We start from the raw sequence: 15,603 nt of genomic DNA, 5'->3' as shown, positions 1-15,603 counted from the left end.
CATATCCTTTTATATACCATTAGCATTTATGCTTTCTGAATCTAACTCGACAGAATTTTTTGTTACAATATATCCATAAATTCTTGATTGCCTTGAAACTTCAATGATAGTTGAGAATTTTTTAAATCTTATTCTTTCACAAAAATGATTATCAAAATCTTAAGAAATGTGCTTCAGAAACAACTCTTCATAAAAGATAGCATTCAATGTATTATACTAAATGACTATTGATGCAAGCTTATTTTCAAAAATTTTGAAGCCTCTAAATGCACAACCATTTTACAAGAAAAATATATGACAGTAATATTTTCAAGTTCAAAATGCCTAGTAAAAGAAATTAATATTTATTTTTTCATAATTTACCATTTAGGTAAAATAGCAATGCATAGTTTTAACCACTTATGGCATAAAGAACATAATTAATAAAAAAACTGTAAAGAACAACCTGAAGGATTGGCTATTGCTACTCTTCAGAGAATAAAGGAAGAAATGCCTTCCTAGTGAATTTTTCTGAGAAAATTACATCATGTAAATATTTCATATTGTGTAAACAAGGAAATTCTTCATCGAGAATGAACTAAACAACATGAAGCATCACAGGCACATATTTGGCAAAGCAATTTGTTTTATGGAGCTAATTAAGGATAAAACGAGTTTCAAATCCGCAAATTTTCACGCAAAAAAAATTTTGTAGTTAGTATAAGCCTGTTTAATATCAGCATATATAACAAAGTCAAGAATCAAGTCATAATTGATTCAAATTTTTCTTTCTTTTTTTTTTTTATATACATTTGGCATATATATATTTGGCCTTCAAAATAATTCTAATTAGAACAATATAGAGCCTAAGCAAAAGATTTTCCCACAAAACTATTGAAGATCACTATAACACTGTCAAGACATCACTTCACTAACATAAATAACCAAGATTTTAGTCAAGTGATAAAGTTATACACAAAGTTAATTTTTCCCCAATTTTTGATCATGGTGAGATAGTAAGAATAATGCATAAACTAGCATTTCACTCTTTGAATTGCTGCAACACAACAATGTGAAGATATCTGACCTTCCCACAACAAATAAATATCTGCCAGGTCCATTTACCTGGTTCAAATTGAACCTCAAATTAGAAAATCAAGACTATCATGGGATTATATCCAAGAATCTATGACAGCATAAAGTTTATGCATAAAAAATAACTGAAATCCCTGATGCTATATCAACAAAACTACAACATCCTACAATTCAAAAGGCATTTTTAAAATATTAAAGCAGATTTTCTCACATACAGATATCAACAAATGAATTCATTATTCCATATGCCATTCCTTGCAAACTAATAATCATTATAAATGAAACTAGTTAAGCCCATAAGAAGTAAAACTTTGAATGTATGAATTGTTATTAAAATACAATATGATTTGATTCTTTTTCAAATATCTAGCTTTATTTCATATTATTTTTAAAAATTTTTAATATATATATATATACTAAAGAATACTTATTAGCATAAAAAAATGTTTCAAACAAATTAAGATCTGAAGCGTATATATAAACTTAATACTATTTAGGCATGAAAATAATTAACAAAACTAAGTAAAATAAAAAAAAATAATGAAAATGATTTTTTTATTGGAATATGTTTAAAATATTTCTGAGCTTTTACCAAAAGATTAAACAGCAACATTTTGGTGATTATTAATAATTAGATATTAAAAAGACACAACTTTCTACATTTTTTAATTCTTAAAAAAATTATCATTAACGTAATTGTATATTGAACTCAAGCAAATAGCGTAACAAATCTAATACAATATGTCAAATGATAAAATAATAAATTAATGTGAGATTTGAAGATAAATGATTAATTAGTAGTTCCAACAAAGTTAAATACTGCATTTATTGGATGATATGTGATCATTATACAATCACATAAATATTTAAAAGTTTGCTTTATTAATTTTAAGAAATTTTGTTAAAAATTTTTTTTAAATCAAAAGGAATACCATAATTAAGCAAATAGTGAATTCAAAATGAACTGAACTATGAGAAAATAACCCAAAAAATTAAAGTTTTAAAGTTTTTAAAATACAAAAGCAGGAATAAACAACTATTATTTTTTCAAACAACCCAGTTTAAATGACTCTTGAAAAAAGGAACACATGAAATTGGGGTATTATTTTATTAAAACAGAAAGAGATCAAAACATTATACACAACCAACAAAAATAAATTGTGCAGACTTTCTTTTTCTATTCAACACTAAAATAAACTTCACACAACAATAAAACCATTTCTCATTCAAAAAACATGAATCTTAATACATACCTTGCTATTAGCAAACAATAGTCCTACTCCTTCCATACAAACTTGTAGAAGACCACCTTCCCCAGTTTTCATATCTTGAACAGGGAATTCACCACCTAATTCTGTGCCTATCAAGACAAAAGAAATGCTTATAAAAGGTATTTGCTTATGCTTTCAGTTTTGTGAATTAATGATTAAAAAATTGTAAAAATGCAAGAAGCATGAATTTTTTAAAATTGAAATGATCAATGATTTACTTTTATTTTAAAGCATCTATTTAATAGGCAAAAAAAAAAAAAAAAAAAAATAGAACTGCATTTTTTTACCATTTACTTAAGCAAAAATGTAAATAGACTTGATTCCTACAAAATTACTGAAAACAAATACTGATATTAAAACAAGTAAAATTTCAATTTCATTTACTAAAATATTTTAATAATAACCAATTTCATACTCATATTTATTATTTTTTTAAAAACCCTAACTCAATGAAATATGAATGCTGAGAGTTGATTGATATGAAATTCATCTGGGAATCTTTACAAATATATTTTGATAATAGGAAATAGAAGAATCAAAAAGAACACAAACAAGAAACTTAAGAGGGGAAGGGAACAAAGAAGTTATTAATAAAAAATTATATAATTAACTGAAAACATAGAATGTGGTTTCTTTTTTATATAGATGATTATATCTGATTTTATACTATAAAAAAATAAATGCACTTACCAGGCATCATACCATTTCCTCTAGCAGCTGCTCGTTCCATGGCTTCCTTTATGCAATAATATAATTCTTTACACTGAGAAAAGAAAATGTGATAATAAAAATCAGTTTTTAATGTTAAATAAAATATAATATTAATTAAAATTTATCTTTTAAAGCAAAAAAAAAAAAAAAGGATAACCAAATCAACTATAAGTAAATGTATAGTATAACCTTTTTTGTATAATATTTTCGTAGTTGTGTCTGGCCTCCATTTTTTCTCCATAGACATAAAACTTTATTCTTTGGGCAATATGTCATATTAACCAATCGTTCATACCACCACCTTTCAACTATGGTGCCATTTACACTTCGGAGAACTATGCCGTCATCTCGAACCTATAAATATATGCAAAACATATAAAAATGGTGATTTAAAAAAGTTGAATCTGCATAAAATTTTCTATTTCTGCAAAAGAAGCCTAGAAATTAATTTTGGCTTTCAATGTCTCAATACTAATTTTCCGTTGTGAATTAACATAATATGCTGTTAAAATTTCCCAGTTGGCAATATAGATAGTAATAACCAAATTAAACAATTTTTAATTTTCTATTTGAATTAATATTAATAATTTTATGAATTTCTAACAGTACAAAATACAACAATTTATATAAAAACTTATTGTAAAAGGACAATATTCTGGAAAAAAAAATTTGATACTTCATTAAAAATAATAATTTCAACTTTTTGAATATGTAAAAAATTAGTCCAATTGTTTTTATTTCAGAGCATTCCAAGCAATATTAAAAATTAAAATGAAAAATTACCTCCATAAAAAGCATGTCGCCAGTAGTATCTACACCAGAGTGCACTGTGAAAGATTGACGATGCATCTGACGACTCCCAAGAGGTTTTAAATCAATATCATTGCCTTGCTGAAAAAATGATTAATAAAAATTCAAATCACTAAATAAACTTTTATTATAGGAACTAAAAAGCTACAATTAAAATTTTCTTTTTGTCCTTTAATGCAAAAATATAGTAGGAAGATAAAATTCTATTATCAAGATTCTTTCTTCCAATACGTCTTATTACCACCATCATGTCAAACATGAATGTGTAAAGTTAAGCTTTTTTGGCTTATTAACAAGTTGTTTTGTTACTTGTATTTAAAAAAAAAAGTGAGTTCACATAACTTAGATGGGCCCTTCAATCTTTTCAAAATTACAGGCCATGTTTAACATGGTTCATATAAATATTTATCAAATCTTATAGAATAAAAATAGTCATAATAAATTATTTTTACAAATAATAAAGAATACACATCAACAACTTCAGGAAAAATCATCAGATTTTTAATACAACAAATAATTAGATGTAGAACTACTAAATTTGGCACAGATATAATTTGGAAGATGGAAATATGTACCCGAGAGCAATTAAAAAATTATGTAAAATTTTAATATTTTCTCACCATAACTTCCAAAAATATTATAGAACAAAAGAAAAAAAATGTCCATATTAAAATCTGAAACGTTATCTTTTGAATGACTTCAATTTGACTGCTATGCAAATTTCCCTCAAATTTGCATTTATAAATACATTTCATTATTATTATTATTTATTATCAACACAATTTATGTGAGGAATAAGAAATGAAGTTACAGTATTGTGAAAAGTTGAAATTAGGAGATAGAGTATTCAGATAGTTATGTTTCATTAATGTTATGAAATCATAGAATTTTACTCAATTAGGAAGGTCATGTACACAATAAACATAACTGGAAAAAGGATATTGAAAGGCTGAGGAAATTATAAACATCAAATGAAGGATAAAAGTTACATTTGAAGTTAAACACAATCACTCAATCAACTGAAGTTTAACACAAGAATAAAATGTTGAACCTCAAGTTCCAGTTTCTAAATTTGTATGATATACTTCAAAATAAATAATGTAAATTCAAATATTTTAAATATGAATAGGATATACAGACCAAAGAAAAATATCAAAAATGTTTAGAAAAATCAAAATCATGCAATTAGCAGAATTAAAGAAAAAATTAACTGTATAACTTCTATTACTTTTTCTTTTGAAAAGTCCCTTACAGCTTTTAACAATATATTCAGCATACTTTTCTGAATAACATATGTTGTTTCATCTAACATTAAAAAAATTATAGTCAAGCAAAACTTTTTTTTAAAAAGGTGTTACTGTTAAAAAATAGCTTTTCACAATATCTAATATGAATAAAAAAACCTTGCAATTTATACAAATATACACAAATGTTAAAATAATAGCAATTCAAAACATTTAAAAAATGCAGTTATATCTCATAAAACTAAAATCTGACCATTTTATCTGTATTTAAAATGCTAATATAAATTTGCATTAATTATAAAATATATCATAATTATTAGGAATCAATGAAATCTTATTGCTAAGTAAAACAAACTAAGTAACATGTTTGAATATATTTAATCAATATAATGAGAAACTCACCAATTTTGTAATGTTATCAAGCAGTTCATTAACTTCTGCACTGTATACAAGACTGATGTGGCATTTTCCTAATAAACGACAGCATTTTCTTCTGATTTCTTGCTTGCTCACGTTTACCATTACCATAAATGCTACTGTATTATACAACATGGTTGATAGCAATCTGTCTTCATCATGCTCTAAGCGTTTTTTATCCATGTCTGATAATGATTGATATCTGAAGAAAAAATATTTAATGAATATAATATGCACAACAATAAATATTAAATACACATTTTTATAAATTTTTCACATCAACTAGAGTTTTTAAGATTATTTAAAAAATGTATCTTCGAAAAGAAAGACAGAAATTTCTTTCTTCCTTTTTTTTTTTTTTTTTTATTCTTTTTAAAATGGCAAAATAAAGTCTTGATTTAAAAACAATTAAAATTAGGGATTGAAAAACACTTTTTAGCTCTTAGTTTCAAAGCAATTGCAACTATCGAAATACGTTAAATACAAAAGTTGTTTGTCGCAATGAAGCATTAATTCAGCTAATTTGATTGCTTTTTTCCTCTTCATTATTATGGAAGTGAAAATGAAATGAAAATTTCTATTTCTACATCCTAATTTTCTACATCCTTTGGCTAGACATCTCATCTATGAACTCATTCATTTTACATTTCTTAACAATATATTCTAATTTGGCTAAAATTCAAACAAAATTATTCTATTTATCTTTTTAACAAGATAATATGGCAAAGCATTATATGCATATATAAACTTTTGAATTGAAGGTGGTTTTGGGTTCTAGGGACAATAATCAGTGAAGATCTGTAGAAATTTTTTGAAATTGTGTCATGAGAACTCAATGTCTTCTAATGAGAAATCTACCTAATATTTCCATAATCATGTTTTTGATTTGTCTACATTGAAGATAAATAAGCATGTATTTTGGATTTCTTTCTTTGACATAATGAATCTAAAATTTAAAATAGATTCATAATTTTAGTATTACGATCAAATAGCTTTTATGATCAATAGCTGTTATGTAGCGTTCTGATCAATATGATAAAAAATTATCATATAACTTATTGTATATTTGAGTTAATTCATATATATATATATATATATATATATATACAAATAAAATCTGACAAAAGTCTACTACTCAATTGATTTAAAATGGTATAGATAATTCAGGTGATTAAACCAAACACCAAATTTTCCCTATTTTCTTCGAATGATGCTAGCATGTGTATAAATCAATGAACTTCCAAATGATAAATCTCATTTTTCAGTTACTTCCATATCTGAGTTATCTTACTCACAGACATATAGTCCTAGTTATTTTTCAGATTTAGGAAAAGCATAAATATACATAACAACCTAAAAGTTGCATTAGTTTTTTGATGATAACAAAAATTAGCCTTTCCATATATTCAATGTGAGAAAAATAGAATATTACACAACAAATTCAAAGCATTATTTTTTATAAGGATTTGATTGGTTAAATTAAAAACATATAAATAAATATTATGAAATAAGATTTATAATTACTTAGGTTATATAGAAGGCACAAAGAATATTTTTACCGTTGTACTTTAAAAAAAATATACTTTGTACTTTTAAATAAATACAGCTTAAAACAGCAAAATATAAAACTTCCCTCATAAAAAATATAATAAAGAAATAAATTAGAATTATTTCCTTAACAACATAGTTTGATACACCAGAATAAATTATAAAATATATTAGATGAGAAAATACCTTTCCATCATTTCTCCTGGACCTTGATCCATCCCAACCATATCTCTTTCTTGTGAAACTGCATCGAGAAATGAATCTTCCCAAAATTGCATTTGATCCCATAAAGTTGATCTATCTTTACCAACAAGGCCTTCAAACAAATATACTCTAGTTGGTTCATTTACAGGATTAGAAGTACTAACAATACTTCCCCCATGGTATCTGAATCCTGTACTTAAGCTACTTTTGCTACTCCAAATACTTGGGGTTCGCTTCTGGCGATTATTTAGGAACTGTAAGAGTGAAAATAAAATTTTTATATATATATATATATATATATATATATATATATATATATATATTAAATAATTACAAATGAAATAATGCATTTAACAACAAAAAATAGAGTAGAATACTTTTTTTGACATACATAAATTTCTTGAAAAGTATTCACAGAAATATTAATTCCAAAACATACAAACAATTAAAAAACTTAAATATCCTACAACAATATTTCAATCATATCATGAATGTATTGTTTTTTAATGCCAAATATATGCAAATAAAAACTGCAATACAAAAAAAAAATGGTTTAAAAATATTTTTAATAAATAGTAGGTATTGTTTAAAATTTTAAAAATGTAATATCATTTTTAAAAAAAGAAATTTACACTGAAAAAATCCATATTTGAGCAGAGATTATTTCTTGCAAACAGTTGAGTCTGAGTTCTTATAAAGATTATAAAAAGTCGAATTTATATATATGAAGATAATTTTCTTTTTTAACTATCTGAATAACTTCATTCAAAGAAATGTAGTTCTGATTGTCTATTGGAAAAAAAATTTCCTTAAATTTATTTGTTTTATGAATTATTTCCAAACATTTTGAATTATTCAAGTATTTTATATTTTCCTATCAACTATTAATCCTTTTCAAAAAATGTATTCATAATTTCAATTATTAAAAAAATAACAGAAACAATGCTAAAAATAATAGTAAAACATGACATATGTGTAATTTTAAGGACATTTTCTGAAACAAAAATTTATGTCACTTTATTCAAGTAAAATAATCAAAACAGGTGATCAAAATTATTTATATTTCAAATAAATACCAATTATTATTTTTAACAGAAAACAAATAAGATTATTCTTTTTTTATTAGGAAATAAAAATTGCTGCAAAATTGCTCAATTTTACAACTATATCACAGATCAGGCTAAATTACAACAACAAATTGTACTAATCATAAAACTCAAATATTTAACTGGCATGAAAAGCTAGCAGAACTTAAAACTAAAATGCAAAACAAAAATTTAAAGAAAAAAAAAAGCTACAGAATAATACAAAGAAAAAAAAATCAAAAGAATACTAAGTCAAATAGAGTAGTTATTCAGTAGTATTTTAAAAGAAACTTACATTCCCTGCTTCTATTTCACTATCTGAAACTGTAGATCTGAAGGAATTTTGGCTAATCCTAAGATTTCTATGATAACTAGGATTTGTAGTCATGCTTCCAGTATCACTAGCATTACAACTTGGAACTGCTTGATCAGAACTTTGACTTAAAGCAGTACCAGTTTCTGAAACCTAGAGGATATAGGTGTATTTGATAAGTGACAGGGCAAAACAAGAAAATAGAATTACAATAAGCTAACAAAAGTTAAGGCAAATCATGGTAACAACAACAAAACAAAAAAGTGGGGAAGTTAATGACAACATAAAATGTCAACAAACTCTTTGCTGTGAAGAATCAAATAAATGAAAAAAAATCAAATGTATTCAAAACAAATAGATAAGGAGTCTGTCCAAAAATAAACCAAATTTTTAAAATCGACAATATTAATATATACATATCTGAACTTTTTTCAGAATGCCATGCCATTCTGTCACTGCTTTGTGAATTGTAAAATGAACTAGCATTTCAAGTACTTGACAATTTTCTTAATATATATGATGATTTTTATTAGCAAAGAAATGCTTGCTTTGATTAAAACAAATCCTTGTTCAAAATGAGCATGAAATGCCTGAAGATCTAAATATTAATAGAAATATATTTCACATAAATTTTGATGCATATCATCCATATATATTACAATGCAGCAGAGTTTGTGCCTTATTTTTTGGCAGATAAGCAAAGCATGAAACTTACTGCAGTTAGTCAGGAGCAGTTGAAATGTTCAAATGTGAATCAAAAACATAACAGTCCATAATTACAGATTTAATATCATGGATTTTCTTTGTTCCCAAATTTAAAATCCATCATAAAAATAAAATATTAGACACACAGAAGAGCAGACAATTTGCTGTGGTACTTATAAAATGGTCTCTAAAGAGAATTATCAGAAATCATTCCAATAATGGAGGAATTGGATAAATAAAAAATGAACATATTTTGAAGTAGATAAGTTTTGTTTGCAAGAATTATTGACTTATTTTAAAAATTCAGCTTTTCTTTTTGGAAAGATTTATATATATATATACACAACATTTTACTTACTTCTGATTCAACACTAGTTATTCTTGAGAATAGTATATTTCGTTTGGCATTTATAATGCTTCGAAACATGTCTGTTGCTTCTTCATGTTCTGAGCTTTCAGGAGAAGGAGTAATGTGAACATCTGAAGAGAAATATATTCTATTAGAATGAAATCTAAATGGACACTTCTAAGTTTCAATTTTATAAATTAATCAACAAGATACTTTATAAAGCATAAATGACATGTCTCATTTATGTTTGAAACTCAACTTTCATTTAATTTTTTTTCCCAAAATTATAATCAGAAATTGAGATTTACTTTTTTTTAATTCACTGTTTAGGGCGAGTATTAGTTGAATCAAATTATTATAAAAAGTATATAATAAAGATAAATATGAAATAATTATTATAGAGCCTTAATAGTTAATTTACAAATATATATCAAAGTTTCCATAAATTATGCTCTGAAAAAAATATTGCGTATCCAATTCATATTTAGAGATGTTCTTCAAAACACCCTTTTATTATTGGGCAATATTAGCTATAAATTTAGAAATTCTCCAGTACTAAGTATTGGTATATGATGCCACTGATATAACAATGCTATTTATGAATACTTACTACATAAAGAATCTTGAAGCTGTCTTTGATCTTGATAATCTCTTTCACTTCCTGGTGATGCATGAGGAAGGTCAGATGGACTGCTATTCGTACTGCTCTTGCTAGAACTGGCTGAAATTATTTTTTTTTTCATAAAAAGTTATTTATTCTTGGCCCATATTTAAAAATTTCTATTAAGATACAACTAATGTATAAACCTGTACTTACCAACTGATAGTCCCGTAGCATCTTCAGGTCTGTCTGATAAATGTTTATATAAATTTTCTCCACTACCAAATGGGCTACTACCCTACAATGAAAAAAATTAAAAATGTCAATAAATATTATGCAGCTTTCAAAAAGGTGAGTACTTGCACATTCACTCTCTTCAGTATCATGATTTTAACTTCATTAACAACTAATGAATTATTAAATACATTTTTAAAATTTTAAACTTTTTGAGATTTTAAAATAATTTACACATATTAAGAGACAATGCTCTTCTCCAAGACAATTTTTCCTATTTATCATGCAGCTAGGTAGAAGCAAGCTTCTTAACAAAATTATTTCATAAATATCTCTAAGAGGATTTATATTCCTATATTTATCTCTTTATACCCCTAAAGGCAAAATGAAGCTAACGAAATTCTACAAAATAGTTTGAATCATAATTTATATAATTTGCTTTTCATAATTGAACTGGTAATTACTGATTTAAAAAATAATCTTATTCAGCTACAAAAAAGTTGAGACGTTAAATTCCTAAGAAAAATGCATACCATTGTTTTAAAACGAATTTGCTAAAAAAAATCAGGAAACTTGAAATCAATAATTCAACAATTATTCATGTAAAAACAATTGTTTATAAAAGAAAATTTCAACTTGTAACCTAACTTTTTTATGAAGCAAAATAAAAACTTGAAGCAATAAATTGTTTAGATTTTTTACACTATACTAAACAGAAGTTTCCTTTGTATCATTTTTTTCTATAATTATTTTAATCATTTTAAGATTTTAAAACCATTTATCTTCAGAATTTTTTAAAACATATTTGTTGCATAATGTTTTGGATTGCTCTGAGGTAAATGAGTGTAACTGCAACACATGGCCCCCAGAACCATCCCCTATTTAAAGAAATGTTAACATTTGTTTCTTTTATTTAACCTTAATTGTTCAGTTTTCTAATTTTTTTTTTTTTTTTCATGTCCAAAATCAGAGCTAGCTCAATTTAAAAAAAAAAAAAAGGAAAAATCTACATTTACTTTATACTGCATATAAAGGAAAATAATTAAACATATCAATGATATAATTGAATCTTTGACATCAAGACCAATATGCAAAATGTCGCCAAAAGAAAATGACATTTTTTTTCTTCAAATATCTTACAATATACGAGCAAATGATAATAATAAATTCCCTCAATTTTCATCACTTTATTATAAACAACAGGTAAGTCGAAAGAGCTCCATTTGGATAAATATAAAAAGTCAGCATTATATAAAAAAAAGTTGTAAATGTAAATAAACTTGAAAAAATTAGATATTATTGAAAACTGAAAGGGGCATTGTAATTTGATATTTTTTATTTGGAAATGTAAAATTTGTACCTATATATGTTTAAAAAAAATTATTTAAGCTGACATTTGTCACAAATTTGACTTTTATTTATTTTTACATAAGGGGAAAATGGAAAACTGGACAACTAAAGTTAGACAAATAGAATATTTCTGAAGAAGGAAGGGATAAAGATAAATATATTTTTAGACATAAAAGATTTATTAAAATAAGAATCACTAATTAATAACAAATTAAAAAATTCATGCATTACTCAAAATAAAATTTGAACCTAATTTTTCTGATATTAAGATACTGCATTAAGAATATAGACTTTAAAAAATTGTATTAAAGTAAACATTAATGAATACCTAAAAAGTAGACAAAATTTATAACACATAATTAGCATTAAAAATTACCTGAGAAAGAGATGCTGTGGTATTAGTTCCAGTATCAAGCCTTGATTCAGGTTCTTTGGTATAATAATGTGTATGTGCAATTTCTAAAACCTGATAAGCGCTAGCCATGCCTCCAAGGCCATAATTACTATAAGTATGTTCCAGGCCTGATATAACAGCTTGTAAAAGTTTCAAATAACCTTTCCAAACAGGCTTTGTAATGCACTATTAAATAAATAAGTAAAAGATGTTAATAATTTTTCAAACAATAGTTAAAATATTAATAAATTTTAATCAAAAATGATTTTTATCAAAAGATGTATCAAATTCATAAACAAAATTAATAAACAGCTGAAAATTGAAGTCGTTCATCAATGTTCTACTAATGATTAACTGTGATGCATAGAACATGGTATCCATTGATTGCAATTATTTTGCTATAAGACTATTTGGAATATGCAAACATTTAGCAACTTGTTTATTGTAAAAAACATGAAATCTTTCTAAAACAACATTTTTAGGCTATACCAATGAATTAAATTACTATCATAATTCTTTTTAATTTATACAATTTATTTACACATAGAAATTTGTATATTTCAGACAAATTTAATTACTATGTATTTCAGACATATTGGTAATTTTTAAAAATTTAAACCTTAATTAGGCTAAATAAGAATATTTTAAAGCTTCATTTAAATTATATTCTTTAAAACTATTACAGATTGTAAAAGGAACTGCAGAGAATTCCAATTTTCTAATGCAAAGAAAATTAAAATTATATTCATAAATTCATTAAAATTATTCAACAGCTGCTGAATTCTGAAATATGTTAGTTTATATAATGCAATTAAATCATGATAAACATTAATACAATAAAGTCTCCCTAAACTCTATAGACTTCAAATAAATGCAAATTGAATATGAAACATATTCACGTTTGAAATGTCACAAACACGAGAAGGTCTTTTTTTTTTCTTCTTCTTCTTTTTTTTTTTACTTCATTTAGGAAGAAAATATGTATTTGTAAACTTCTAAGCAATTTTTAACAAGCATATACCAACCCTCAGCCTGATTTTGAAGTCAAAATGTAGCCATTTTGATTTTTTTAATTTTGATTTATTTTTGAAGTAATACAGAGAATCAGAAAATATTCTATATTTTTAATATTATATTTAAAAAATATTTTAATATATATCTCTAAACATTTATTTTAAAAGAATCATTAAGGGTTTTGTGTAGTTTTTCTTTCAAAAATGATCTCATTTCATAGTTATTTGATCTTTGGGTTTATAGCATAATTTAGAAGAAATGTACTGAAATTATACTTTAAATCAAAATAAGCATTAATGGTTTCATGTTCTCTATTTTAACCCAAAGTATTAAATCAAGGAATGTTAAAAAGCTTCATACAATCACCAAACAGTTAAATTTTTTTCATACCACATCATCAATGTGATCATCTGGTCCAATCTTCCTTTCCAAAGTTTTATTCAGCCTTGAAACAACTAAATTTCGGTAATTTTCATCTTCCATTAATCGCTTGATCTTAGATAATTTCATCCATCTAACTCCTTCCTCTTGAAGAACTGCATTTATTACTTCCTTCAAAAATGTTTGGTTGTCTCTAAAAAATGCAAGACAAGTTCATTTTCAAAAAATTAATATCAATATAAACAAAAATTAAATGAAGTTTTTATCTTACATGTAAGAATTTTTTCATATGGCCATAAAAGAACCGTAATGAGAATAAATTAAAAACTACCTACTTATAAAGTTGATAAAATTTAAAACTATGATAAAACCACTTTAGAGTAAAAAATATTCAAAGAGCCTTTTTACAATAATGAAAGATTAATGAAAAATTTACCAATAACAACGCACACACACAACAAAATATATAATTTGCAAATATTTTAGTAGATTACTTACGTATGAGAAGTTCTATTATCTTCAATAGTTTGTAGCCTCTGAGCATCTTGCTTTTTCTGTTGATTTGTAGTATGTTTGATCAATGCATTTTTTTCAAGAGGAGTTTTTCTTAAAGCTACATTAAAACAAAAATTCCAGCATATTAAGTTTAAAATGGAAAATAATGTTAAAAAAATATTTACTTACAAAAAATGTTTTTATTAGATTGTTGAATCTAATATATACATTGATATCCAAAAGTTAAACAATTTGTAACATGTGAAAATAAAAGAGTAAATATTAGTGAAATGGTTTGAAATAACTTGTGGAGAATTTTTTGCTTTTGTGACTTTATTTTAATAAATATTTTTACATTCAAAACACCAGCACACTTTGAAACATGAATAAACTAGAAAAAGAAAATAATAGTATTTTCAACTGAATGATTTTTAAATTTTATAGAATTTTAATAATGATACAAAATTTATAAAAATAAAAAGTTATTACAAGGTAATGTCAATGACCTTTAACATTATTTAATAGCTTCCAAAAGTGTATAATAAATTACAGTGATATCCAAAAGCTAAGTATAGTTGGTATTTATGTGAATAATGAAGGAGATCTATGTTGAAATGGTGGGAAATTCTATATACAAATGTAAAACGTTTATTTAAAATGAAAAAAATTCAAAAGAACAGTAATAATTTAAAGAAAACTGGGCATACTTCAATCTAAAACAACTGAAATAAAATTGTGATACTACAGGTATGTCACAATTTTCATATTTTAATATTTCTACTACTAACAAAAGAAAATATAAGTTTAATAAAGTAAAAACTAGCCATTTTCTGTGATCAGCTATTTGCCCCTCATCTAAATATTTAAAATAATTGAGAAAAGTAAAGAACTAGTCACACAGCCACAATTGCTGAATTGATTTAGCCAATTTTTATTTCATAACAAATTTAATAACACCGTCAGATAATTAATAGTCCCCTTTCTCTGAACTGCTGCTTATTTTCGATAAAATGTTTAAAAACACAACTCCATACTTTTTTTTTGGGGGGGGGGGGGATTTTGATAGAATTTTGAAGTCACAATCACTAAATAAATATCTAATGCATTGATTTTCTCAATTTTCATTTCATACTACTTGATATACTCTGGCATTGCCTCGGATACAAAATCTTTTCCTATTAAATATTTTTAATGTAAAATCACAATTTTATAAATTATAATAGACAAAAAATCTTTTCCAAGAAATATGTATTGAAATAAAGAAATTTTAAAAAATAGTAGTAGAGTAATTTAAAATTCTTAACATTAACCAGCAAAGGACAGCCTACTAAGTTCCTAATTTTAAAATCATTAGGGTTAATTTTTCTAAAGAATTAATAACAATTGAAAAAAAATGAAAAAAA

General features: G+C 24.8%; 1 protein-coding gene across 9 annotated transcripts in view; it reads right to left on the bottom strand.

Annotated features, from left to right (window-relative positions):
* The window catches only part of LOC129985345 (MAP kinase-activating death domain protein-like), a 121,743-nt gene that overhangs the window by 24,483 nt on the left and 81,657 nt on the right, over window positions 1-15,603 (bottom strand). For 8 of the 9 annotated variants that reach the window (XM_056095336.1, XM_056095333.1, XM_056095338.1 and 5 more), the window contains 13 exons: window positions 14,204-14,318; window positions 13,715-13,898; window positions 12,293-12,496; window positions 10,549-10,630; window positions 10,342-10,452; window positions 9,741-9,862; window positions 8,660-8,830; window positions 7,262-7,533; window positions 5,513-5,729; window positions 3,840-3,947; window positions 3,246-3,410; window positions 3,036-3,108; window positions 2,328-2,434 (listed from right to left, as the gene is read on the bottom strand). In XM_056095336.1, coding sequence (XP_055951311.1) covers window positions 2,328-2,434; window positions 3,036-3,108; window positions 3,246-3,410; window positions 3,840-3,947; window positions 5,513-5,729; window positions 7,262-7,533; window positions 8,660-8,830; window positions 9,741-9,862; window positions 10,342-10,452; window positions 10,549-10,630; window positions 12,293-12,496; window positions 13,715-13,898; window positions 14,204-14,318 — 1,931 coding nt within the window. Of the gene's footprint in view, window positions 1-2,327; window positions 2,435-3,035; window positions 3,111-3,245; window positions 3,411-3,839; window positions 3,948-5,512; window positions 5,730-7,261; window positions 7,534-8,659; window positions 8,831-9,740; window positions 9,863-10,341; window positions 10,453-10,548; window positions 10,631-12,292; window positions 12,497-13,714; window positions 13,899-14,203; window positions 14,319-15,603 lie in introns of those variants that run through there. The other variant, XM_056095341.1, reaches the window with a different exon arrangement.

The sequence above is a fragment of the Argiope bruennichi genome, chromosome 9 (assembly GCF_947563725.1).
Source record: "Argiope bruennichi chromosome 9, qqArgBrue1.1, whole genome shotgun sequence".
NCBI lineage: Eukaryota > Metazoa > Arthropoda > Arachnida > Araneae > Araneidae > Argiope > Argiope bruennichi.
This window is presented reverse-complemented; position numbering and strand designations above follow the sequence as displayed.